Source organism: Gaeumannomyces tritici (assembly GCF_000145635.1).
Source record: "Gaeumannomyces tritici R3-111a-1 unplaced genomic scaffold supercont2.6, whole genome shotgun sequence".
NCBI classification, from domain to species: Eukaryota; Fungi; Ascomycota; class Sordariomycetes; order Magnaporthales; family Magnaporthaceae; genus Gaeumannomyces; species Gaeumannomyces tritici.
The window spans coordinates 2,294,119-2,319,946 of record NW_008804550.1 but is presented as its reverse complement, the minus strand read 5'-3'; the positions used below and the strand labels follow the sequence as shown (position 1 = coordinate 2,319,946).

Below are 25,828 nucleotides of genomic sequence, written 5' to 3'. Positions count from 1 at the left end.
GGGGGGGAGGAAGGGGGGTCCGTAGGATGTATGAGTAGGGAGGGAAAGGCCGGTGACGGGTTGCCTGGAGGCTGATGGCGTGGACTTACAGGAAGCCCGTGTCGGCGTGGGAAGGGGAGGCCATCGTGATTAATAAATAGGCGACGGGGAAAGATGAGCAGGTAGAGGGGGAGAGAGAAAAAGAGAGAGCATCTGACATGGCCGGCCGGGTGGGAGCGCCCCAAAAGTGTGCCCGTCGTTCAATGGCACTTTTGTTGCTGGGATGCGGCCTCGGGCGCCTTAATGAAGAATACGGGGGCCTCCGCTGTCGCGGTTGCGTAGTTCTAGCGCTGTGAATCCCTCCAGGAACATATATCGTGAGCCCCGATACCCGGCCAATGACATTCCATCTTGCCCACCTCCCGTTGCAGCCCGCATCCGACAAAAGTGACATTCTACATAAAGCAACGCGCGCGTGGTGTTGCTGCACTCCACCGGTCTGCACCCCTGATGTCGCTGCGGCTGCCGATTTCGGGGGGTTCTGCTAAACCGGTGGATTGCTCGCGACATCATTTGCCAACAGTTCGCTGGTGTCGTCGTTCGCCCGACTTGGGTAACGTGCAGGTCTCCAGGACACGGGTGCTCTTGGCCCATGAGACAGCTACATTCTTGCCCATAGAAAATCCCGCTGAATCAATGTATCGCTACCCCCCTGTCGGACCTGCATCGTACCCTCCATAATATCCTTGAGCCTGTAGGGCGGCTGGCGTCTGTTTTTTCTTGGCGTCGGGTTTGGTGGCGTCGGTTTTGCTGGCTCGTTCCCCCCCAATCAACAAAAGGGACATTGGACGGGCATGCCGAATATGGGCAAGGCAGTGGGGCCGGGAAAGCAACCAGGCGTTTTCGAATGTCACTTTTGTGAGCCGGCGCCGCCAGCCCGACCTAATGTTAACGTGGGTGCCCAGGCGTATTGGAAAGCAGCGCGTCCCAAAGGGACATTTAATCTGCCCTGACCCTCTTCTTCTTTTTTGCTAGAGTTCAAACCAAACACAGCCATCAACGTGGTTATTATAACTCGTCTTCGACTTCTCTTCTTTCCCTCCTGAACCAAACAATCCGCTGGCCCTTGTCTCTGGGCACCAGAGTCTTACCAAAGCCAAGTGCGAGAAAGGATGCCCGAAGGCCCTTCAAGCCAAACTCCGGGGCGTCGGGCTTACAAGCGATATGCGCCCCAAATCTGGGAGGATCACAAGGATACGATTCGAGAGCTGTTCGTAGAGCAGGGCAAGACACACAACGAGGTGGCGGCTATCTTGAAGGACCATCACGGTCTTGCCGTCGGGTGAGTGTCTTGGTTCGGGTGGCTGGCTTGCGCAGTTTGGGACACGTCCGGGTAGCTTACGCTCAGAGCACACAGGGAACGACAACTCAAAAGAAAGACGACCGAATGGGGCTTCGTCAAGAACATTCCTGCAAAGGAGATGGCCAAAATGGTTCGCCATCGGCAGCGACGCCAGAAACAGGATGGCCGCCCGACCAGGTTCCAGCGCGATCCAGGCGCTGGAGGATATCAAGTGGTCCCCGCGGCCAAGCTGGACGCCTACCAGCAGCGATCCAGAGTTCCCGAAGACTTCATGTCTGATTCCTCCGGTCAGTCCCCATCTTGTCTGAGAGGTGCCTAAGCTGAGCTGACTTGGGACAAAATGAAACAAAAAAAGGCTTGCCATCCAACATCATCGCCCAGACGCCGTCAAGCTACGCAAAGGCTGGGTCTCATGGATTCAGCTCTGCCATGTCAGCACGTCACAGTGAATTCAACGCCATGACCGACAAAGTTTTCGGCAACATGAACAATACAGTCGAGGAATCCCAGATGAGCAGCGTGCGCGGGCCAAATGAAGAGCCCGCAGGCCGCTCCGAATCACTAACCCTACTCGGCATTGCTGATGCTCGCAACGGGGACTACCAATCAGCAGCCCAGAAGTTTCGGCGCAGCTCTCAAATAGCCCAATCCCCCCTCACTCATATGGTGGCGCAGTTCAGTGTGCGCGTGATGAATGCTGCTTGCTATCCTGGCTGTCCGCAAAGCCTTGCCGTCAGAATAGTCAATATCCTGTCACAATCTCTTGTCCAAGCGAGAGAGGCATACAGCATGGCCTCTTCAGGAAGACACGGCGAGGAAGAACTTCAACGTCTGCTGATTTTCCTCCGCAACAACGCGCAATACTGGTCGCGTCTTCTCGTGCAGCAACGTGCGGTCAAGATCTGGGAGCCCATCCTTGGACCAAACCATCCGAAAGTGGCACAACTACGGCATAACATCGCCTCGAGCTTCATTTACGATAGTACTCTACCCGCGAGATTTATAGAGGAAGCCAAAAGAGATGGGCCGATCACAACCTGGGAAATTGATCTGGGGCCATCATTAGAATCGGTACGAGACCTCCTCCACCTCGGCGACTCCCCCAAAGATCAGCTCCTAGAGCAGCTCCAAGCGATCGAGAGCTCTTCCGCCTCGGGCGACCGGTTCAGACGGGAATTTGCGGATATGAAACTGGCCAGGTCGAAGGCTCTGCTGGGGGTTTTCTACTCGTTTATCGGTCGATTCTCAGATGCCGAGAGGGCGTTTGAAGTCAGCGAGCAGTTCATGGAGCGCGAGACCTGCGCCGAGATCAAACTCCATCGCACCTTGTGGTACGCCGAGCACAAGACGAGGGCTCAGGACTGGGACGGCGCATTTAGCCTCATGTGCCGTGCCAACAAAGTGTTCATGGGCATCGAGACCGCTTCGAGCTTCGTAATCGACCATTTCCCCGGTCGATTCATATCGCTTCGCTGGGCCGTCTCGACGCGGACTCCCATCGACAAGATCCTCAACGAGGCCGGGATCGACGACAGACCCTTCGATTCGCACCTCCCGTCTCCCATCCCCGGAACTCCAATGGCTGCTCATTCATCACCAGCCGCAGCAGCAGATTCGGTCCTATCTCCACAGAGGCTATTCCCGCCAACTCCAAGGGGCGCTCAAGCAGAGGTCGACATCGAGGCTTGGCGTCAGTTTGTGGAGTATACTCCCTCAGAAGGAACGACGGCAAGCGCTGCGACAAATTGAGCCACACTAGATTTGGGGGCCTTTGGGAGGGGGGAGGAGAGAGAGAGAGAGAGTTTATGTATGCATGGTTAAAACCTGCTAGTTTGGTATATGTCAAGGTTCACAGCCAACAAAGTCGGTTCAAATGTTGTAGGATATAGCGTGGCCATCTTCCAGAAGACCATACCAAAGGGGTATCATGACATGTCTTTAGCTCCTTCCTGTCCTCGAGCCATATTTCCATCCCCTAGACCAGTTACTCCCGACCCACTCTGGGACCACAAGATATAGCACCCCCCCAGCCCCGACAGTATCAAGAAGAAAAGGAAAGAAAAAAAGACGACAAAAGACGACAAAAGACGAGCTACTCCAAGTACCCTGTTAGGGAAGCCACACGCCACACCACGGCCCAAACGGTGATGCCGACCATGAGCATGAAGGCAAAGGGCTCGAGGCTGCCAAACACGGACGTTGCGTCCCTCCTCCTCCTGGCCCTGGCCATTGAGTCGTCCATGTCGTCCAGCACGGCCTCGAGGCGCCGCGCCATCTGCACGTCCGAGAAGTTCTCGCGGACGCGCCTGGGCCCGGCCTCGCGCATGCGCGCCAGCATCTCGCTGCGCGCGCCTCCCGCGTAAAAATACGACGACGCGTCCAGTACCGTCTCGATCACCTCGGTCCAGGCGGGCACGTCGTCCGGGTCGCGGAGCCAGCCCGTCTCGCCCTCGAGCACCGTCTCCATGGGCCCGCCGCTGTTGCAGGCCAGCACGGGCAGGCCCGCGAGCATGGCCTCGAGCGGCACGATGCCGAAGTGCTCCTCGGCCGGCGTGTAGAGGAGCAGGCGCGCCGACTTGAGGAGCGAGGCCTTGAGGGCTGACGGCACCGAGTGCAGGAAGAGCACGTCGACCGAGGCGTCGCGGGCCAGGGCCAGGGCCGTCACGACCGTTTTTGTCGTTGCGTGGCCCAGTCCAAGATTCTCTGCGAGCTCGGCCAGCTCTTTGTGGTACGAGACGTTCTCGGTAACACGGTTATCGTAACCACCTTGGGGTTATATATTAGCCTCTAAGGCTAAAAATGTTAATCAGATATCGCGCCTTACCTGCAATAACGAGCTTGACGCCCTTGCGCTTCTCCTTGACCAATCCGGCAAACGCCTTGATGGCCAAGGCAATATTCTTCTTGCGCTCGAACCTGTTGATGCTCAGCACGATCTTGACGTCCTGCCAGTCGAGCGTCGCCGTGCTTTTTTCCCCGCCCTCGCCCTCGCCCCCGCCGCCCCCCTCCACGGCCTTGACGTCGACGCAAGGGTACACGACGCGCAACTCCGTCGACGCCGCGAGGTGCGGCCACGTGTTCCGGACGACGCCGCGGGTGAAGTCCGAGTTGACGGCGACGGCGTGGGCGAAGCCCATGCTCCAGGCCTCGAGGGCGTCAAAGGGCACGCGGTACATGCGCTTGACCCACAGCTCGCGGCCGCGGGCCAGCAGCAGGTCCGGGAAGTGGCAGTAGAAGAGGATGCCGGGCGACGAGGCCGGCGCTTTCCTGCCGCCACGCGTTAGGCACCATAGCAGCGGCAGACCCGCGCTCAGCTGGTCGACGAAGAAGGCGTCGGGCTCGAGGTCCGCTAGCTCTTTCGAGAAAAACGAAATCTGCAGGATGAGGTGCAGCTGGCGCAGGATGGCGCAAAGGATGGAAAAGCGCGAAAGTATCGAGGGCGGCACGAGCGTGTTTCCGCAGACGCGGACGTCGAGGGTGCCTGTATATTGCGTATTTGGGAACACGTTAGCTTTCTTTCCCGTTGGCAACGATTGGTATTCGATAAGGGCAGCCGGGCCACATACCGTCGCGGGCCTCGTCAAAGCAGTGCTTGGGATCGCAGTGGCTCGTAAAGATGACGACCTTGTGGCCGCGGTTCTGGAGGCCGACGGCGGCGTCGACGACCAGCCGCTCTGCACCGCCGATGCCCAGGTCGGGGTGCAGGAAGACAACCGTCTTTTTGGGCCTGTCAGGCTCGTCCTGATCTGGGGCCATTCTTGAGACGTTGGGTAGATTTAGCGTGAGCGAGGAGGTGTAGGGTACTCGGATTGTTGACCTCGATCGTTGGCCTCGGTCGGGCTATCTATGAGCTTAGCAGGGAGCTTAGTTCTTGGCTTACTTGTGTTTCGAGGTTCATGCAGGGGAGAGAAACACCCATTGACGGCATAGGTAGGGTTACCCCACTACGGGGCGCATTAGGTAATGGACCAGGCCTAACAGGAGTGACATGGCGGAATCAATACCAGTCAGCCTCGAACAACCTTGATGAATGGATTGATGCTCATTATTCGTTTGAAAAGCTCTTTTCAACCACACCCCGATCTGACATGCGTGTTGGCCATACCCCATATCGTACATTTCAATACACCATACTTCGCATGCTTTAACGCAATTCAAAATCCCGCCCAGCGGCTGCCTCGCCTGCCTTGTTGGCCCCGTCATTACCCCACATCCCTTTTTCCATGCGCCCAGCTCCAAAAAGAGCCGTCGTATCAAAAACCGAATCAAAAAAAGACACGGAAAAAACGCCCAGGTGTTGGTACAAAGAATCAAATGGGAATACCAGCAAGAATAGAAATAAAAAGACCAGTATGTCGTATCATGCAAAGCTATTCTCTGCCATCCATGTTAGCTCGCCCCGGCGCATGCTGCGAGGAACGTAGCTGTCCTTTTCGTCCTCGACCGTCCTAACAGAAGCTGCTAGAGGCCTGGTACGCTCGAGCCGTGAAGAGTCAAGCTTGATAGTCGACGATCCTTCCGAGCTGAGAGTGCTCGAATCGTTGCGTCGCTTGGAGTTCTGGCCGAAGCTGGCACTCTGGGGTTGGTCCCGACCCTGGCTGGACGCTCGTGACAGCGGCCGGTTTTCCATCTTGTCTGGGCCCCTTGTTTTGCTCGCTGATCTTGTGGCCGAGAGCTCGGCCTTGCGTCTCTCGCGCGTCGTACTCTCGCGGGTCGAGTTCGTCGTAGTCGTCGTCGTAGCCGTCGTCGTAGTTGTTTGGCGGCTCCTGCTGCTGCCATTGCTGGCTGTGACCGAAGCCGAGCTGGATATGTCCACGCGCCTGCGAGGAGACGAAGGCGGCGATTGCTGCGTCGCTGCTTGCCGCTCCAGCAGAGCAAGCAGGTCCGGAGTCAGGAAGTTTTCCGCGATGAGCGTGTTCCAAACCGAGTCCCTGAGCCGGAGCACTCCGCGATCCAGGGGCAACCCGTCAAGCATTCGCAAAGCCTTAGTGCTGCTTATCCACATGAGTTCATACACACGCCGTTGCTTCAGGGTCTGCATGTCGAGCCGGCTGCGGTACGTCGAGTCCAGCTCCATATCAGCAGGAGCCATGGCGAACGGACCGAGAGCCTCGCCATTAGCATCGCGTGCTTCGGGGTTCGAGTTTGGCGCGTTGTTGGCTGGAGCATAGAATCCTATCGTCGTAGGGTTGCCGCGTAGGTCTAGCTCCCTGAGGCTCACCATGCGGCTGACGGCTTTTTGCGTGCGAACCACGTTACGAATCCGGTTCCCTGCGGCCGAGATCTTCTTGAGCCTGGGGATGTCTGCGAGGCACCCAAGGGACGAGATGGCGTTGAAGTTGACATTGAGCTTGCGCAGGTTCTGCAGTAGCTCCGACGATCTTGCTGGCAGCTCCATCAGGCCGCAGTTGGCCAGCTCCAGCACCTGCAGGTTTAGGAAACTGATGGGCGGCTCAAACGTGCCGAGCATGTTGCCCGAGAGGAACAGCTTGCGCACCTCGCACGCGCTTCCAAGGAATGACGTGTCCAGCGACTGAGATCCCCGCTGTTCACGGAGCGACAGGGTATCGAGACGGAACGCTCTAGTAAAGCCCGTGATCGTATGCAGCCGGTTCCTATCAGCGAAAAGTCTTTTGAGCATCGGCAGGGGGCTGACATCAAGTGTCATGACCTCGTTGTCGGTGATGTGGAGGTCCGTCAACGATTGAAACGTCTTGCCGCTAGCGATCTCGAATTGGTCGAGCTTGTTCTTCTGGAGCTTCAGAAGGGTGAGGGACGTGAGGTGCTCAATGTGCGTGATCCTCCTGATGCCGCTGCCTTCTAGATCCAGCTCTGTCAGGCTGCGCATCTTGGAGTGCTCAAAGTCAAGCTCCTCGATGTGGTTTCCCCTTGCGCGCAGCTTCTGTAGGCCCTCGTGGCATCCGAGACCGTCCAGGCTGGCCAGGTTGCAGTTGTCGGCTTTGAGCTCGCGCAGGTGAACCAGCTGGCTCAACCCAGAGACCGTCCTAAGGTCGTTGTTGGAGACGTCGAGGTGTTGGAGGTTTATCAGCGCGCCCCAGGCGGTAAGATCAGACAGCTGGTTGTGTGCAGCCTGAAGGAAGCGCACCGAGTCGGGGACGCCGCTCAGATTGCTGATCGAGTTCTTGGTGATGTCGAGGTGGACGATATGCCCGCAGAAGTCGCTGAGCTTGTGAAGGCTGGAAAGCTTCTTGTCGACAAGCTCCAGCTCCGTCAGGTCCTCCCAATAGGGCTCGAAGGGCTCGAACTCGGAGAGGCACGAGACCAGGTCGGCAAGGCTCTGTGACAGGACGCGAGCAGGGCCGTCGCCCGTGACGTAGCGCTTGTTGCCGACGACGTAGCTGGCCTCGAGGACGGCCGACTGCTCGCCATGGTGCGCGGTAAAGTCGGACATGGGGCTCAGTGACAGGTTGCCGACATAGTGATTGAGAACAGCAGCGGTGCCGGGCTGGTAGGCGGCATAGGGGCGCGCCGGAGTATGCAGCACGAAGCTGAGGCTGGCCTGGCGGTGCTGGCCGGCAGCCGGGTTGCTGTGGAGCACGATGCTGTCGTCAGGCAGAATGCTAAGCTGGTTCTGCGGCTGTCCGTGCTCCTCGCCCTCCACCGCCTCTTGGGCGGCGCCGTTGGCGTCGACGTGATTCTCGGGCAGCCCTGCGTCGGACCGGCTGTGCTCGTCCTGTTCGTCAATCCGGGACACTGGGCGGGGAACGAAACCCTGGCTGCCACGACGCAGTGACACCTGCTTGACAGGGGCCTGTGATTGGCCGCGCGAGACCACCCTGCCACGACCCCTGCCAGCTGGAGTACCTGTGGGGGCTGGTGCCGTGTACCGCCCCCGCTGCAGCGAGTCTCTGCAGACGCTTGCGAGCGACCACTCGTGGAGATCGCCCTCCTCACTGGTCGAGCCGTCTGCAATCACATCCTGGATTATCGAAGCCACAGGCGACGAGAACGTGATGGTGAGGTTGCGCTTTTTGGACGACGACCCAGCACGCACCCCACGGCCCTCGTCAAGCCCGATTTCATGCTCGATATCGCCCCCAGCCTCCTCACCAGCCACCTGCTTTGCCCGTCTACCGCCAGATGGACCCGGCGTCGTGAGTTGCTGGTCCAGCTGCTTCGCTGACACGGGGCTGGATTCAGGGGGTTGCGTACTCGACTCGTCTGACACCTCGGCCGTGACCGACCTGGGCATTACGGCGGACGCGGGCGACGAGAGCTGCTCGCTCAGCGGGATGCGTTCGCGGCTGGACCTCTCGAGAGCGTTCTGGATGCGGATGCGCTGCATCTCGAGCGTCATGTCTACGCTCAGGTCGGGAATGTCGGCAAAAGGGTCCTCCTCGCTCAAGGCGTCCGACGGCAGCGCGTTTGCCGGTCGAGGCTGGGGCTTGACGGCCTGTGGGGTCTTGTTCTTGACCCACACGTTGCGCTCACGGTCGAGGACCATGTTTCCAACCTGGTCCGGGATAAGGTGCGAGATGGTCTGCGGCGCGATCGTCTTGCGGGTGTCAGACCCGCGCGAAGAGCCCGTCGGGATCGATCGTCCAGTAGAGTAGCCCCACGATGACACCGACCCCTGCGTCGCATAGCCATCGCCGGCCTGGCCGTGATTAGAGCTGGGGTTACGGCTGATCCGGATGTTGGGAGGATCCGAGATGACCTCGTCCGAGTGCAGCTCCAATCGCCCAGGTCCCCGGGCAACGCTGTGCTGGAGCTGCTGCTCGGCCTCCTTCAGCGTGCGAATGACATCTTGAGCGAGCCCTAGCGACCGCACCGAGGACCCGATGATGTCGCCGATGTCGCTCTTCTCCTCATACTTGCGCAGCCGCGCCAGAACCTCTGGGTCCACCTGCTTGACCGTGGCCCTTGGCAGGGGAGGCCCGTCTCGGCTCGGAGGTCTCGAAAATGGTTCTCTCGTCGACTCCTGGAACGAGTCTTCGCCGTCTTCTCGCTGCCCGTTCTCCTCGTCCGACTCCTCCACGCTTGTCAGTCCACTGCGAGGGCCTGCGTTGCGGATCATGGCCATGATTTTGTTGGCTTCGTTGAGGAAGTCCTCCGTCTTGATGGAAGGTTTGCGGTCCGCATCAGTTGCGTCTCCAGGACGCATGAGGTTTAGGCGCGACTCAGTCCTCTGAACAATGACGCTCTCCTCGTCTCCCACTCCAGAGTAGTCTGCCACCTCCTCAACGAAAGGCTTGCGATCCCGCCGCACTGACGACCTCTGGCTGGGGGTAGGCGAGCGAGGGCGCAAAACCTGTCGGTTTGCTAACATTTCGAGTCCGGCCGGTCGCCTGGGGCTGCCATCCACAGTATTTTTCCTCTTTCTGCCCATGATTGACTGCATCGTCCTGTGCGTCGACTGGACTGACTCGACTGCCGGCGGGGAAGATTCAACATACGAAACATCGGACCTGTGCAGGGTCCGTCGCCGCTTCGGTGTCGGATCCTTGATAGGAGAGTTCCTTGGGCGCTTGCCGTCGGACCCCATCTCGCGCTGGCCAGGCGTGTCCGAGTCTTCGCCTTGAAGCCTGGTGGAGTATCTTGATAGGGGTGTAGCGACCAGTTTAGTTCGTTGCCGGTTGATAAACAGCACGCTCTGCGCTGGGGGCGAAGAACTGAGGCTTCGGCCAAGCTGGACCATGTGTTTGGAGCCCCGGCGCTCTTGATGGCGCCCAAATGCCGACGCGTCTCGTGAGCGGTAGGCAAAAGTCTCCGTGAACTCATACCCATCAAGGTCACCCTCGCCAAAGAAAGCCGACGAGTCGCGCCCACCTGGCTGTCTAGTTCCTTTCAAGGATACCTTGTGCGGCATGGATTGCCTCGAGTCGCCGAGTTCCAGGTCCGCTGCCGACCGTGACAGATCTGTCATCTGGTCCTCGAACTGGCTGATCCGCCGCATGAGGGTCTGGTTGGTGAAGGTGTCGTAAGGGCCAAAAAGCTTCAGGGGGCTTCCTGACCCGGCCCGGACCGTGCCAACAGCCGCTTTTTCGGGGCTTGGGTTAGGTGCCTGGGGGATCTGCGGGCTATCGTCATGGCTGAGGTTGCGACTATGCGTGCGGCTAGGAAAGTGGTCTGTCCGTATGGTTGGGAACTGCTTCGGGGTACTAGCCTGCAGGGACTCCTCCAGGAACATTTCAGACGTGCTGGGCCCGCTCGCCTCGGGACTGAGCATGCGGTGACGGAACGATCCTTCTGCCGACCGACCGCCCCTTCGTGTGTTGATGAAGCCGCCCATTTTTTCATAATCCTCGGTGTCCTCCGGGTCGAGAGACTTGCCCCCAGCCGTAAGTTCGGGATCTTCAGGGATCGCAGTCGGGTCCGCAACCACCATCTGGTTCAGGCGCAGCTTGTCGAGGCGCTTCCGTAGCTCCATGGGTGGCACCTCCATAGGCGCAAAGCTTGGCTGACCGTCCTCGCCACCCCGTCTCGCGATGAATATTGGGCTGAAAGACTCGTTGCGGAGAACACTACCATTGCTCACTTTCCTAAACTCGCCCCGCTCCTCTGGAAATCCCCCCTCTGAGAGCACCTCGCTAGGCTGGCCCTGATGCCTGACCTCGAGCAACCTCTGTGCTTGGCTGCCTTGCTGGCGGTGGTCTGCGCTGTCGTCCGCTGTTGGACGAGGAGTCGGTCTCCTTGTTTCCCCTGGCAGTAACTGGCTGACAGAAAGGTCCTCCACGTGTATTTCAACCGTGGAGTTGTCCCGGTAGACCGGCGGACTTGAAGGCACCGTGGTATCAAACACGGGCAATCTGTCAGCGCTCTCTTCCTCCTCGTCCTCCTGTTCCTCGATGACCGGGGGCTTCGGTGTGGGAGGTAGTGGCTTGAAGATGTTCTCAAGGCCGGTGGCAGCAGAGCTAAAGAGGTCACGCTGTTCACCATAGGCGAGCTCGCCGTCGATCAGCCGCCGCCTCCACTCTGGTGTGTCCTCCTTGCCTTTGCCAGGCGACAAGCCCGAAGGCTTCTTCTGCCGAACCGTGTTATGAATAACAGAGCTTGTCGAGGATGCTGACACGGATCTTCTACTAAGGTACTTTCTGGGCTGTCCAGCCCGCGACGCGCGCGTTGGAGTGATGGCCGCGATTTTTGCTGGAGAGCCACGTTGCGACTCAGGAATGTTGTGGTTGTTTATGCTGCGCTCGCTGAGAACTCCGCTGCTATTCGCGAAGGACACGCTGGGCAACCTCTTGTTGCCGCACATACGGGGGATGCGACCGCCTGAGTTTCGACCAGGTGACCCCGTCGTGGGCGAGCCTCGAGATGGCCGCGTGCCAGCGTTCCGCGAATCGGCGCGTGAGCTCGGAGTTGGTGTGTCGATGACCGAAGGGCCCTCAGAAGGGGGCTGTGAGACCCAGTCCTCCGAAAGAGAGTCGAGCCACGCGTGGCCCGCCATTTTTGCGCCTGTTCGCCGGAGCGCGGATAGCGCAATGCTGAGTACGTGTGAAGCGGCGGGCGAGCGGGACGGTTGATAAGAGCCGCTAGGAGATGTCAATGGTGTGACGCGTCCATGAAGACACTGACGGGAAGTAAGCGCGCCCAGGGCGAGTCTGTATACGTCAGTGCTCCGGTGCGAGGGAGGCGCGCGGGGAGGTCGTCGTCTCGAGATGCTAGGACGGTGGTGAGACAGATCCGTTGGCGCAAGGCAACAAGCAAGACTGCAGGCAAATGTAGATACCGGCCGGAGGGCAAAAAAAAAGGAATTGCGCGCAAAGAAGCGATTCAAGCCCGCACGAGCAGTATCAAGAAATAAAACAAAAAGAACAGGCCTATGATAATAGAGATGGAGCGTGCGGTGGACGTGCGGCCGTTTGTCAAAAGCGCGGCTGGTTTTGAAGCGCAGCTCCGCTCGGAACGTTTCCCTAGGCCTGGGCCCCAAGGCGTGCCCCTGCTGCTGGTGGTTGAAAACAATCAGAGCGCGATTACCATTGGCAGTCTGCGGGGTCTGAACCTGCGACATCGCCCCAGCAACCACCCAGGTCCCCCCACTTTCCAGCCTAGAAGCTGCATTGGTGGCTGTCCACCCCACTCCAGCCTCGCGCAGATGTTTGAAACGGCAAGAACCTGGCTGGGCCTATCTGGGAGCTCTGGGAACATGGAGGAAGGGAGCAGCTTAGTATCTGAACCTAAATATATTTTCGCTGCCTTTCTCGAGCTATTAATCTGCTTCCTGCTGCCCACTGTAACACCTACGCGCAAACGCAGAGGCCGATCCCTATCCCATAGATATTCTTCTTGCGCTCGACCTGCTGTCAGAAGGCTTTCTCATTTTTGTCATGGTGTTGTCCAAGCTCCCTTCGAGAAGAAGCTGAGGTAACGCCAGGTCATGTGCCCCGCGTAAAGTGGTGTGGTGGGATTTGTGGAGAAACGCGTCGCCCAAAAAAACACCCGCGTTACCCTTTAGGAACCAACCCCCTGGAACCGACGACGTCGAAAGCACTAGCCCCAAATCAAACCCAACACCACCCAAACGACCAACCACCGGATCCACGCTTCACCGTGATGTTGCCATACTGTCCCTTGCCAATCACACCAACCCGACCCGCGTATGAACTTTTCATCGAATTCCAGCTCCGACAAGGCGCCCTCCTCGGTGCGATTATAGCCCTCCCTGCCCAGACGAGATCCGACCGGAGAACGACTTCGCCAGATGGCTGAGGACCATCCTCAGCCCCCGAGCGGGCTCGACGACTTAGGTATCTTCGAAACTTACCATCAAGCCGATGACGTCCTGTACATCGGGTCCGACGACGAACACTACGAGACCCCATCCCAGCGACTACAGCGCTGCAGAGAGCGCTACAACGCTTTCAACCAGAATGGTTGGCGAGTGCCCCCTGTTCTCGTGACCTCGAGACTCAAGGGACCATTCAGCAGCGATGCTTGGGAAAACCCATGGCGCAGCAGGAGCGCTGTGCCGACCAAGATCGGACGAAAGGACAAGACTGCGACTACTTGGAGAGTCACGAAGCCTCTTCAGAATGCCGCCCCCGCCACGTCCAAAGCTCCCGCGGTTCCAGGACCTGGTTCCGTCCTTGGACTGATGCCGGACACTGCAACAAACATACTCAAGCCGAATATGGCGACCAAATCGACGGCGCGCCGATCAGTTCCCCCAGCTCAGGAGTCAATCTTGGAACTCGGGCTCGCAGGCAGCGTCTTCGTAGCTGGGAGTGACCCAGCAAGCGGACGGAACCCCAGGAAGCGCGGTGCCTCATCAACTGACTGGCTTCGACGAGTAAGCACCCCGAAGCGTCCCAGGTCCGGATCAAGGGAAGGGCTACTCGCTAGCTCGCCCACCGACAAGCTTATTCACAAGCGATCGATCGACCCGCCCAGCGAGCCGTCCTCGCTGTCTAGCTCCGGATCCAACCAGGCTTGGAACGAGGGACTGCCACCTCAACCCCTTCATGGCGTGTCAGAGTCTTATGCTTTCCCCGGAGAGGACTCATTCATCGAGGACTCGTTCCTCATTGATGAAGACTCCATGGCGCACACCCCAATCCACCCCTCCCGCTTGCAACCTGAAAACCGGAAACCAACCCACTCAGCTGTGTCTCCGCCTACCAAAAATGACATGCCCACGCCTACCACTGATTGGCGCTTGCTGCGTGCATCTAGCGCAAGACATCGCGCCTCCACTGCCGAAACGAGCTCTGCAACGAACGGCAGTGCGGTTCGTGACAGCAAAGATACCGCCCAGGCCCGTGTATCAGGCTCGGATGCAAGTTTAGAGGCTCAACAAGATGATAGCTTCTGTTACCGCACCAAGGCAAGGCCCCTCGATGTCTGGACCAGGAGTGACATTCACCAGAGTATTGAGACTCGCGACCAGGAACAACAGAAGGAGCAGGTTTCGGCGTCGTCTCTCAAGATGACAGACCCGTCGAATACGGAGCATCCCAGTAAGAATTTCGATGCGGATGAGTCCTCCTGGGCCGGGTTCCCCTCGGATTCCGAATCTCCCGCTGCCACGAATCATGTCACAAACCTCGTGACGGATATGGAGACCACTTCTGCAGCTTGTCCTGAGGGTAGTGTGGATGGACAGGTGGAAGACGACGCTGTTCCAACTCTGTTTTCGGCTGTCAAGGCCGATATCCTCGCTCTGAGTCCTGCGAAAGCAAATATCTCTCAGGCCGTCATCAAGCCAACTTCGCCCACAGGTGACGAAACGCTGATTCCTGAGCACGGTTGTACGACCTCTTTTGGCTCGGAAGAGACTACTTTTGTGGCCGGGGCCGACACAAATCGTGCCCCGCCTTTGTTCTCCGTGCTGAAGGAGTCCCGCGCCGACCCAAAAAGCGAAGAGCCGGCCGCAATTGTCAGAGCATACAATCGGCATCCCGCTTCTACTCAGTCTGCCTCAGCTTCAACTCCTCCACAAGCGATTCAGGGGGCAGTGGTTGACTTACCACCAATTAGCACTAAGCGCAGTCACCAATCACCCGCGGAAGGTCTACTACTGTTATCGCAAACGTCACATGAAGAGAACTCCACTATACAGGCGATGTTCGCAGTGTCTAGCATGCCACGACCAGAAACACACGAAGCGGCAATCCTAGGGCCCGAGATCCCGACCCTACGCCTCCCACCCAGAGGCTACCCAGCTGCAGTCGTTGAACCCGGAGAAGATGATGTATGGGATGGTAAGGTGGAATACGACGACTCCAATCGAGCGTCTCACCCACCAGACACTGGGGTCAATATGATGTCCGACACGAGCCACGCATGCGCGAGGCTTGCGACGCAGGACCAGAGCCCGTGGGCCGCTTCTCACACCGTACGGCTGCCCGCACATTTGCCCAGTAGCCCAATGATCAATCCTATTATAGAGCCTGCGCCAGTCAATTCCCCCGAAGACATGGCACGTTTAGGGGAACAAGCAACGCCGGTGCCAACTCCACAGAGCCCATGGGCCCAAGTGGACCTCCGTGTTCCTTACGTCCCCGTCAACGGCGCCGTGTCTCCTTTGTCTCTATCATTCCATCCAAGAGAAGAGGAGGTCCCGAACCCTGTCCTTCCCCGCCTTGACCACCTTGGACTAGACAAGGACCATTCGCGTCATGACGGACGCCCATCAACACCCCAGGACAAGCTCTCCAGCCTTCCAACACCAGATCTCAGCGCCTCCAACAAACCATTCCGTCGATTTCTGTCTCCGTCTTCCAGGAGCAAGCGACAACATGGCGGCTTTGACAATACTGAGATAATCACGGTTGATGGGCTCCCTCGCGCCGCCCCAGGGATGATCGAAGAGGCGGTTGCGAGCCCTTCGACTCAACACAATAGGCCAGCAAAACGTGTACGATTCGCACCTCTCCCGGGTGAGAAAGTTGGAGACGACCAAAACCCGGCGAGCGCCGGCTCTTGCTACAGCAGCCCTCTGAGCGATCCCCCCAGCAGTCCAGATGGCGAGGGCGATGGTGATGAGGATTATATCGAGGCCGGCTTGCCTCGGCAGAAGTCCCAGAGTGTCGCGCGGGCCAAAAAGGTTGCCGCACTGGCAACTGCAGCCCCTGCTCATCCTCAGATGGCCCCCACGCGGCCATGCTCGCCGCCGCCACCATCCAGGACATCAGCGGAGGACCTTCCTTCAGAAGTCACTCTGTTCAGGAAGCACTTCGCCAAGATGCAAGGCAAACAACATTACCTCACCCCGCGACCGGCTTTCATAAGGCTTCCCATGGACAAGGACCACGTTAGCCCCAGCAGCCAGGCTACGGACGCGGCGGCTGAGCGATTCGTGGGCGCGGACCGCCGTAGAGACGACACAGCCGAGGCTGTTCCCGGGGGCGGTTCGAAAGCCCCTTGTGGTATTCTAAAGCTCCCGAGCGCGCTGAAGACCTCGATCATGTCCCACGACGATGGGATGGACGACGTCAGTGCCGTAATCAACAATCTGGGGGATTTCCTGGGCTCGTGGGACCTGGATTCCGAGCTGGCCAAGGCCACTGCCAAGAAAGAGAGGGAGCGAAATTCAGAGTCACGGCTAAACCCATTCAGCATCTCCATGGACATTGGGCAGTGGAGTTAGGCGCTGGGCGCAGCAGGGCGGGCTTTCTGTCACCTTTGTTTCCTGGCCGCTCATGAGCCTTGAACCTGTGATGTTTGCACGGGGTGCCCGTTACCTAACTTTCCTTCAGAAACGAATGCCCCCTTTTCTAAATCGAGTTTCTTTTGTCTCATCATTTTTCTTCTCCTCGTAATTACTAGAGATATGCCGCTTGAACCAAGTATACTTTCAATACTTGGACATTTCGAAGCATACCATACAATTGGCAACACTACTTGCTCCAATACCTTGACTCCCTGTGAGCACGTTGATGATAGATGTGGTACATTGGCAAACAGGTTCCTAGGCATCTAACTAGCTACACACATGTCGCATGGGTGTCTTTGAATTTGGTGCACTGAGGCGAACTCGAGTAACATCAACATAGACCTACCTTTGGCCATTGGCGCACGAGGCAAGGGCAATCGCGTTTCTGTGCCGTATCATTGTGCTCCACCAAGTCGAACGCCACCGACATGCTGCCATCTAGGAGATTAGCCAGAGGCCCTCGCTGTGTCTTCTTGTATACATGGTGTGGTGGTTTCCAGGCGGATATTTTGATATCAGAAACACTTGCATCCCCTTCCCTGTCTTGGCAGGGTTACATGTCCATATGTGGAGGCGCCCACACGATACTGCTTCGCAAGGGATCTTTCTCTCCAGGATCCTTATCATCGCCACGGCTGGATGGGAGCTCACCCCTATCTCTTGAGGATCAATGAGGATGCGGTCAGACGTTGAATTTCACGTATCTCCGGACCGCGGGCCGACATCATCCGGGCGACGTAGCCACGGATAAGCACATGCGGTGATCGCAATTCTCTCTGAGCCGGCTTTCTTGATTGTCTTGCAACGTTCATCTGGCTATCTTGACGAAGCAGTGGGCACAATGAGGGGAAAGTCGTGTGAATATACCGGTTGACCAGCGAATCAATCCCTATGGCTCCCAATCAGGATGTGGAAGATAGGCGCAGAGAGAGAAACAGACGTGCTTGGGTGATCTGCTGTTCAGTATGCCCTCGGCCCAGCGTTCCAGGCGAGTGCATACGGTCACATTTTTTCATGATTACGTGCATTATCTGATCCTTCCTCTGTGAGGAACTGAATGGAGCGGAGGGCAATAGGAGTAAGTCCCATAGACATGATATAGATAAGAGCCAAAGAGGCCACACAAAGGCAAAGAAGGAAACGAAGGGGTGTGAGGCCTCCCGGAATGAGCTAAGCGAGCGTTATGCATGAGGTGTGGTGGACGGCTGCAGGAAGCACCGCGTTGGCCTCTAGCATATAGCAAAAGAGTGGCGGGTATACGTTTCATTTTGTGAAGCCGGTGAGGATAGCGTCTGAGAGTGGTCACTTGGTTGCATTATTAGGAACCCTCGAGGTGGGGTGGTGGTGTGCTTACGCAGATATGCCTCAGACAGACGGAAGGAAGTAATGGGTGAAAAGGGAAAAGAGAAGGGGATTGCTAAAAGGCCAAGCTCTGAATCGACGGGGACCATGGTCTGGGGCGCGCACACCACGTTGCGGGACGATTGGTGGTGACAAGACCGGCTCAGCGCACTTGCATGAATGGGACGTGAGCGGCCGTGTTGGCAGCCGGCTTACAGCTAACACCCAGCCCTCCCGAACACAGAGACGCCAAGGATTGGGAGTGACAGTAAGTTTGCTGCTTTTCACTCTTCAACCGATCCCGTACCGGCGCCGATCAAAGTGCAGACAGGGCATGGCGTCTGTAGAGGGAGGGGAGCCAAAAATGATCTGTCGACGGAGAGACAAGCCTATCGGCCAAACCCAACGAGCGAGGCGTATCGCAGACATGGGACCCAAATGTTAGGCTCAGGTCGTGGATGGGTTTGGGGCTAATGCGAGCCGTGCCGTCCGTCTTAGTCGAGCCACCTAGAAAGCTCTCCATCCGTCACTCTCTGCCTGCTTGCTTTTCTGTTCTGCTCGATATGTCAAGTTTTCCGTGTTTTCCGTGCTTGCCTCGATCGGGCGGTGTGTCCATTCCCGTGACAAACAGATTTGGCCATTTTTCTTTCCTTCCGAGCCTCTCACAGGTCTGGAGCTGGCAACGTGATTCTGTCGCGGTCGCTGGTGGTCGCTGGTGGGGCTCCCTCTGGATCCGTTCCTGGGGCACCGCGTGTCCGAGTCTTGGCAGAAACAGCTATGGTCTTGTTCACCAATGCCATGTCTGGTACCTCCCATGTCTTTGCCTCGTACTGTACTTAGCTACCATTTGCTCATTTGTTTCTGTGGTCAAGAATGCGGCGTGGTACGAGATTTCACGTCCGGCCAGGCGGTAAAACGCCAGCTGCCGTGTGGGACACAAACAGCGTGACAGCTAGACACCCTGATACCAATTTGCTCGGTTGGGTGGGGATCCCATACCATCCAGGCAAGCGGCCAAAGATAGAGGAAACGGATGAAGATCGGGCACGTCTAGATGCCCGTCCTTGCCGACCCGCACTTGCCCAACGCCCCGAGGGCTTGTCAGTCAGGGCAGAGCGCCGATTTGATGTGCAGACGAATTTGTCTGCATCCGCAGGATGCGAGCTCTGTGGCGTCGAATAAAGTGTCTTGGATGGGATGCGTCCCTGCCTCCCTAGCTGGTACCTGTACCAACATAGCAAGTAGGGCATGTCGTTTTGATGCTGTTGCTCACTCATGCTGCCAGCACACAGGTCCGCCGCGGGTGCGACAGCATTTGGATGCTGTGAGACACAAACAAACGTCATCATTCGGTGCAGCCGCGCCATTGCATGGATGTGCACTGACGGTTGAGGCCATGGACATCCAAAAGGGGTGGCAGGCATCCATGGTAAAGTCCACCTTCTTCGCAGACTGCGAAAAAGGTACCTGTCCGAAAAGGTGCCCACTTCGATTGGCCCTAGATCCACGGCTGCCCCCGGCACAACAGATGGGCTCCCCTCCTGTCTTGTGGGACACCCACAGAAAATGGGTGCCACCACGCGGCCTGGAGCCGGCTGTTGTGCGAATGCAGCCACCCCTCCACGCTTGAGGGAGAGGACGGGCAGCTTCGATTGCATACCAACTCTCGCTCTCCTCTGGCTGGCCAACGAGCCAGCGCCACCACCCTCCACCCTCCACTGACGTCGGTCGGCAAACCGCCTCTTATCTCGGGAGCCTCAGATATCACCCGCATCCGAATTGCACATTGACATTGACATTGCACACACACACACACATACACACTGCTCCAGGTACCGCCAAGCCCCTGTCGCTGCTGTCGCCAGCGTCTCTCCCGCCTGCTCGCACACACCCCCTCCACAGTTTCACCACCAGGAGCATTGAGCCTGCACGAGAGACTGACTTTGATTGCCTGCACCAGCCCAGACCGCAGCGACGACCCAAGCTCACCGCAAATCCCGCTGCCTGTTTTCGCCACAACACGCCGCCGCTGTCCGTCTAGGCAAAATTCGGCCGCCTCAATTCGTTTCGTTCCCTCGCCCTCCTTTCCCAACACCACCACCACCACCACCACCCACGCTCCCCACCCAGTCCGGACAACGGCAGCGGCACCCAACCGCCCCAGTAAGCCAGCCCACCCACCGCCAGCCAACCATCACGAGCCGTTTTCGCACACTGCCTCCCCCCAGAGCGCCTGCCAGATGTTTTCCTCATGTCCAGCCCGTCGTCCCAGCTCGAAAATACCGCACCAGTCCTGCCGCTGAGCATCCCGAGCCCAGTGCCTGCCGGTCCATCACCACCCCCCGTCGCCGCTTCGTCCCATGCGGCATGGCCGGATCGCGGCCATGTCTTTGGCCCCGCGCCAGACACAGGCTCAGACATGGCCGCAGATGCCGATACATGTGCAGGTCGGGGAGCCGCTGCAGCACACGTGCAAGCGGACCTGCCATTGCTAGGATCAGAAGTGCCGTCAGGATCAGCATCAGCACCAACCCCGGTCTCGTTGCTTTCCCAAGTCCGAGCCCCTGCTCCGGCAGCCAAAACAGCACCCGCATCCCCCTCGGCTGCCCAGGACTTGCTTCTTGCCCCTGACCAAGCCCTGCTGCCGCCCAGTGCGGCCGATCAAAATAAAAAGGCCCGGGGCCCCGTCCTGCAGCGCCTCAGTGGTCCGTCTCTGCTGACACAGGCTCTGGCTTCGGCTCGCGGCATACTCTCGACATCTTCTCCCGGTGGTGCTGGCCATCCAGACCCGACCCGTACCTCACCCCAAACTCAAGGCAGCCAGAGTCCATCGGGCAACTACCCGCATACCTCCACCGCCAAGCAGGTGAACGGCTCATCCGCATTACCCACACCTGCCACTAGTCATAAAGATGTCCGCGGCGACCCGCCACCGCAAGGCGACGACGCCAGTTCCCTGACAGCCTCCCAAGCCCGTTTCGTGTCTCACTCGCTCGCCATGCCCGCCTCAACTGTCGTCTCGACCATCACCGTCTCGGCTTCCTCCCACTCATCCCCACTTAACAAGCTCTATCCGACACTGAGCCACAATAGCGTCGACTTTGGTGTAGATTCGAGGGCTTGGGTGCACCACGGCCTTCGGCCGCAGAACCCCAACCGGGCCAGCTCGCTCGATGAGCTTGACCGGGAGGGTCGCCGGTCCTCTCAGAGCCCGGTGACCCCCGCTAGCGCCGCCCCAGCCGTCGAGAAAACGACGTCTGTCACGACGAATACCCCTACTCGAGCCCCTACCCAGCACCGCACTGCGCAAGGCGAAGATTCTAGCGGAACCCCTGACTCGAGGGGGTCCCAGAGGCCGCGGAATGTCGAACACAGAGTGTCAATGGGTCCAGAAAAGATATGGTCGATAGGCAGCGGTGAGAGAGATAGCTTGCGCGACGGCCAGGTCGAGAAGTCTGTGACGGAGGTTCTCTCCGGCATTGAGCACAACAACCGCAGCCGCAAGGCGAGTCACAGCCTGCGCTTCTTCAAGGAGGGCCTGCCGGAGGAGAAGACCAAGAAAAAGGAATCCTCGAGACACGGAGGCCATGGGAAGGACACGTTGTCCCCCCAACTCGAATCCATACCGCAAGACCACGACGATCTCGATGAGGGCGACAAGGGCGACAAGGAGTCGGGCGTCCATCCGTCACCTCGAGATCTTAGCAAGGGGTTGGCTGATCCCGGTCAGATAACAAGATCTCCGGCGCTGGCGGACGCGAGCCGTACAAGACTGGGCTCCGATTACTTTGGGCATGTTCAAGTTGTCGATAAGACATCAACGCTGGAAGATTTGACAGCAAGACGACGTGATGGCAGCATGGCTGAAGACTACAAACTGCTCCCAGAGCCGGCACTTGGCATGAAGGAACCGGGCCATGAGCGCAGGAACTCTGGCGACAGCACTGCGACGGCTGGTAGTGGTGAAGACGGGGACGATTCCAGCGAGGAGAAGATCTCGTCGGCTGTCTTTGTGCCCCATCAAGCTCCGCAAGAGCCCTCGGGGATTGTGCCTACAGCGCCTGTGAGCCTTCAGCGCCAGCCGCCCGGTCAGCGAGCAGCGCCGAGAGGCGACGACTGGCTTGTCAAGGCGGACGAGCCTGAGGTTGATCAACACGAGGAAGAAGAGCAGTCCCCCACTCGGCCAGGCCAGAACAGGGACATCTCGGCTCTCAGATCCGAGTCGTCTGGGATCGAGTTCGCTCAACCCAAGCGCGTCACCGACGAGCTTGTCACATCGACTGCCGATGCACACAATCACGTCCAAGCCCCAGCGCCACCACAGTTCTTGGATGGACCGGCCGTGGAAGAGCAGTCACCGGCAGAGCCGACGTTGGAGGCCATCGAGCTCATTCCGTACAAGCACCAAGTCGGCGGACACACGACACTCTGGCGATTTTCTAAGCGTGCAGTGTGCAAGCAGCTGAACAATCGCGAGAACGAGTTCTACGAGCGTATAGAGCGCGATGTCGGGGATCTTCTCGCCTTCCTTCCGAGGTACATGGCATTTACCTACTTCCTAGTCGAGAGCTACTAACCCGTCACGGCCACCTTGGCGGCGGAGCTTTACTTCCCCTCCAGTTCACCCCCTCTGCTGTTTGTTGTTTGCATGGGTTAACTTGATATCCCTGTCTAGATACATCGGGGTCTTGAACGTGACTTTCCACAAACAGCCACGACGCAAGTCAACGCTCAAGAGAGAGGATGCGGCCGCCTTAGAGCGAAAGCTGATCGACCAGGCCGCATCAAATGGGGCGCTGGGAAGCAATGGGGACGCAACTCAGCATGAGGTCCAGACCAAGGCACCAGAGAGTGCCAGGGCGATGCCTGCGCACCATAGAGTAATCAGTCAATCTCTGCAATCAAGTCAAATTCCGGTGCCCACTGTCACGTTTGTTGATAATCAACATATACTCCCCCGGCACCTGCTGCAGCCCTCGCCCAAGCCGCTCATTTACGCCCAGGGCAGCCGGGTGCGGAGCAGCTCGGTTATCACACTCTCGGGCGACTGCCAGGACGGCTCCGGGAGGAGGCTGACTCACCGCCCGACGCTGGAGGACCGTCACGCCAACAGCTGGGGCGCAACAACCGTCAACAAGCGACTCCGCAACGAGGTCTTCAACGACGTCTTCTTGAAACACCCGGTCCCGATGCGACCACACAGACGCTCTCGAGGAACCTTTCCACGCTCGTCCCTGCCTAATTTCCTTCGTCCATCGACATCGGACGCCCACATTCCCGTTCCCAAGAGCACGCCCATTGAAAGGGCAGATTCGGACCCAGATCACCCTATCATGGGAGAGCGGGATCTCATGGAAAACCAGCGCTTCCCGAGACGGCCCAAGGGGCACAGCATCGACGCCGGTCTCTCGGTCTGCAGCGCTGCAGATGCCGACCAAGAAAGCCCCAAAGCAGAGAAGAAGGAGGATTGCATTTCTCAGGACATCATGGGTACGAGCGCGCCAGAGCCCGAGATACTGGGCGAAACGGTTCCAGGCAAGAGACGACGCTACTCGAGCTCTGGGCTCAGGAGGAGGGCAGATCAGAACCTAGAGTCCAGAGGCGATCTGCAGTACTTTCAGGAGTCAGACGACGCACATTTTAAACCCAAACCCAGCTCCGAGGTGGACGTGGACGCTCCGCAGCCGGTGCGCGAGAACGGCAATCACCAGGCCTCGGGGGACGTCGCTGACGGCGGGGCCTTTTCCAACTACCCTTCCACCGTTACCTCTGGGGCGGCTAGCCCGACGACGGAGCTCAAGCGGATCTCACGCCCTATCAACCCCAAGGAGGCGCAGACGCAGAGCGATTCGCGGGTCGAGTACTTCCTGCTGCTCGAAGACCTAACGGCCGGAATGAAGAGACCTTGCATCATGGACCTCAAGATGGGCACACGCCAGTACGGCGTAGACGCAAACCCCAACAAGCAAAAGTCGCAGCACCGCAAGTGTGCCGGGACGACGTCACGGGAGCTTGGCGTGCGTGTGTGTGGGCTGCAGGTCTGGGACGCCAATTCTCAGACCTACATATTCCGTGACAAGTACTACGGCCGCGACCTCAAGGCCGGGTCTGAGTTCCAGGGTGCACTCGAGCGGTTCCTGTACGATGGTGTCGACCGGGCCAGTATCCTGCGTCACATACCCACGGTGCTGGAGAAGCTGCGTCAGCTAGAGGTGATCATCCGGCGACTCGACGGATACCGCTTCTACGCGGCTAGCCTCCTGATGTTTTACGACGGCGATACCAGCCAGGATGGCGCCAATGATAATGACGCCACCACGATAGAGGATTCGACGACCGACTTTGCCACAGACACAGAGGACGTCTATCCAAACGGGTCGGCGGTGGCGGCGCGGAAGAAGCGGCGGAACAAACGCGAGATAGACTTCAAGATGGCCGACTTTGCGAACAGCGTCACGCCCGCGGCGCTTGGCGACGCGTCCTCCATGGCTGAGAAGCCCTGCCCGCCACAGCACCCGGGCGAGCCAGACCGCGGGTTCCTGAGGGGCCTGCGGAGCCTGCGCCAGTACTTTTTGAAGATACAACGCGAGACGCGGGAAGAGCTAGGTCTCGGCCTGGCCTCGGCCGCTGCCGCCGGACACCGGAATGGTGGCGTAACTAGAGGTGAGGGTGCCGCTACCGTTGGTGATTACGCTGACCCTACTGAGGATGAATACTCGGGAGACGAAGGATGTGTCAGTGAATAGCGGTTGGGATGATTTTTGTATCAATGTTGGTGGGAGAATGGGGTTGAGAATGATTTGTGTCTTGGGGGGAGGCATTGTCGGGGATAAGTGCTCCCTTTACTGTCACGAGATTTTCCTTTTTTTTTTCTCACGGTTATTTACGTGTCTATCTTTTTCTTCTCTTTTCCCACTTTTCCTGTCACCTTCCGGCTCCAGAATACCCCTTCAACCAACGTCTCACGCGGAGTTCTTCTTGGGAAAACTCATTTACGACCTTTTTCTGTCTCTCTCTCTCTCCCCCTTTTATAAACTCGGCGTGTGCTCTACCTCTTGCTTCAGGGTTAACTTTATCTTGATTGGGACCAATTCGACGTCAGATGGGAACCGGTCTGGGCTGCAAAAGGGAAAAAAATACAAAGGTCACATGGGGGAGGGATAAATGTTGGGAAGAGGAACGCACGGTCAGTCTCTAGCTTCACTTCTTGATTTCGAGCCTATCTTGGTTTCTCTTAGCTTAACGAATGCCTTTAATTATAGCCTTTTCTGGCCCAGCTCGTGTTGCTCGCTGTGCCTTGGTTGTGTAGTGGCCCTCGGCATTATGTGTCTTGGCCAACGACAAAGCTCGCTTGACGATTTACTACTTTTATCGGGACCAGGCGCACTACACGACAGGAGCTTGTCCTGGTAGCGGCCATCTGTCCGGCATGTGTATCGGACTGATATACGATATGATTTTGCATCTATGCAATGGAAAATATATGGCATTGGCCCTCCTCCGCCCTTTGACCAGCCGAGCCTTGCCGAACCCCCTCCTCGTCCCCTCCCAATATGGGTAATAATGGCTGCCAGCTTCCCCTTGTTTTCTACTAGCCACCGCCAGGCAGGTTGTGGGATTGTGATGTTGATTAAAGATTCAACTTAGCACGTAGGCTTGGGGGGAAAACCCAAAAAAAAAAAACCCCCCCCCCGACAACACAGACGCCGAGAGTGGGTGTAAAACGAGAAACAGCAAGAAAATACAGGAATCTCACCCCGCCATAAAAGGCGTGGGAATAACCGGGGAAGGCCTGTGTGAATAGAGTACAGAGTAATGAAGAAAAAAAAAACAGGAAACGGAAAAGGGAAGCCGTGCTAGGAGGTTTCTATGACAGACCCAAATAGGCTTCAGTTGACTGCCTATGGATACGAGCGACGGATGCACAACTAGAGCAGAGAACGCAAGTGTAGAAGAGTCTCTGGCACCACCACCGCGAGGCCGTCATCCAAACCCAATCGAGACTTCATGGCGCGCCCTGTCCCCGT

The 25,828-nt window shown here is 58.0% G+C and overlaps 6 protein-coding genes across 6 annotated transcripts in view; 3 read left to right on the top strand and 3 right to left on the bottom strand.

The window, feature by feature from the left end:
- GGTG_11158 (hypothetical protein) overlaps positions 1-124 on the bottom strand; it is a gene marked incomplete at both ends in the record, with an annotated part of 1,218 nt that extends 1,094 nt beyond the window's left edge. The window contains one exon of the mRNA XM_009229038.1: positions 90-124. Coding sequence (XP_009227302.1) covers positions 90-124 — 35 coding nt within the window. The remainder of the gene's footprint in view (positions 1-89) is intronic.
- A 1,027-nt stretch (positions 125-1,151) lies between these two features.
- Positions 1,152-3,091, top strand: GGTG_11157 (hypothetical protein; the record flags this gene model as incomplete). Its single annotated transcript, XM_009229037.1, has 3 exons — positions 1,152-1,321; positions 1,415-1,629; positions 2,451-3,091. 3 exons carry the CDS (start codon positions 1,152-1,154, stop codon positions 3,089-3,091), a joined length of 1,026 nt encoding a protein of 341 aa, XP_009227301.1.
- Positions 3,092-3,131: 40 nt separating this feature from the next.
- On the bottom strand, positions 3,132-5,223 carry GGTG_11156 (mannosyltransferase). The gene is made up of 3 exons (XM_009229036.1): positions 4,909-5,223; positions 4,167-4,823; positions 3,132-4,108 (listed from the first exon to the last, which is right to left on the bottom strand). The coding sequence occupies exons 1-3, from the start codon at positions 5,096-5,098 to the stop codon at positions 3,435-3,437; spliced, it is 1,521 nt and encodes a 506-aa protein (XP_009227300.1). The 5' UTR covers positions 5,099-5,223; the 3' UTR covers positions 3,132-3,434.
- Positions 5,224-5,353: 130 nt separating this feature from the next.
- On the bottom strand, positions 5,354-12,210 carry GGTG_11155 (leucine-rich repeat-containing protein 23). Its single transcript, XM_009229035.1, has one exon. The coding sequence runs from the start codon at positions 11,751-11,753 to the stop codon at positions 5,703-5,705; it is 6,051 nt and encodes a 2,016-aa protein (XP_009227299.1). The 5' UTR covers positions 11,754-12,210; the 3' UTR covers positions 5,354-5,702.
- Positions 12,211-12,736: 526 nt separating this feature from the next.
- On the top strand, positions 12,737-16,656 carry GGTG_11154 (hypothetical protein). The gene has a single exon (XM_009229034.1). The coding sequence runs from the start codon at positions 13,008-13,010 to the stop codon at positions 16,392-16,394; it is 3,387 nt and encodes a 1,128-aa protein (XP_009227298.1). The 5' UTR covers positions 12,737-13,007; the 3' UTR covers positions 16,395-16,656.
- Positions 16,657-19,483: 2,827 nt separating this feature from the next.
- Positions 19,484-25,078, top strand: GGTG_11153 (hypothetical protein). Its single transcript, XM_009229033.1, has 3 exons — positions 19,484-19,633; positions 19,762-22,337; positions 22,477-25,078. The coding sequence occupies exons 2-3, from the start codon at positions 20,053-20,055 to the stop codon at positions 24,545-24,547; spliced, it is 4,356 nt and encodes a 1,451-aa protein (XP_009227297.1). The 5' UTR covers positions 19,484-19,633; positions 19,762-20,052; the 3' UTR covers positions 24,548-25,078.
- The last annotated feature ends 750 nt before the right edge of the window (positions 25,079-25,828 follow it).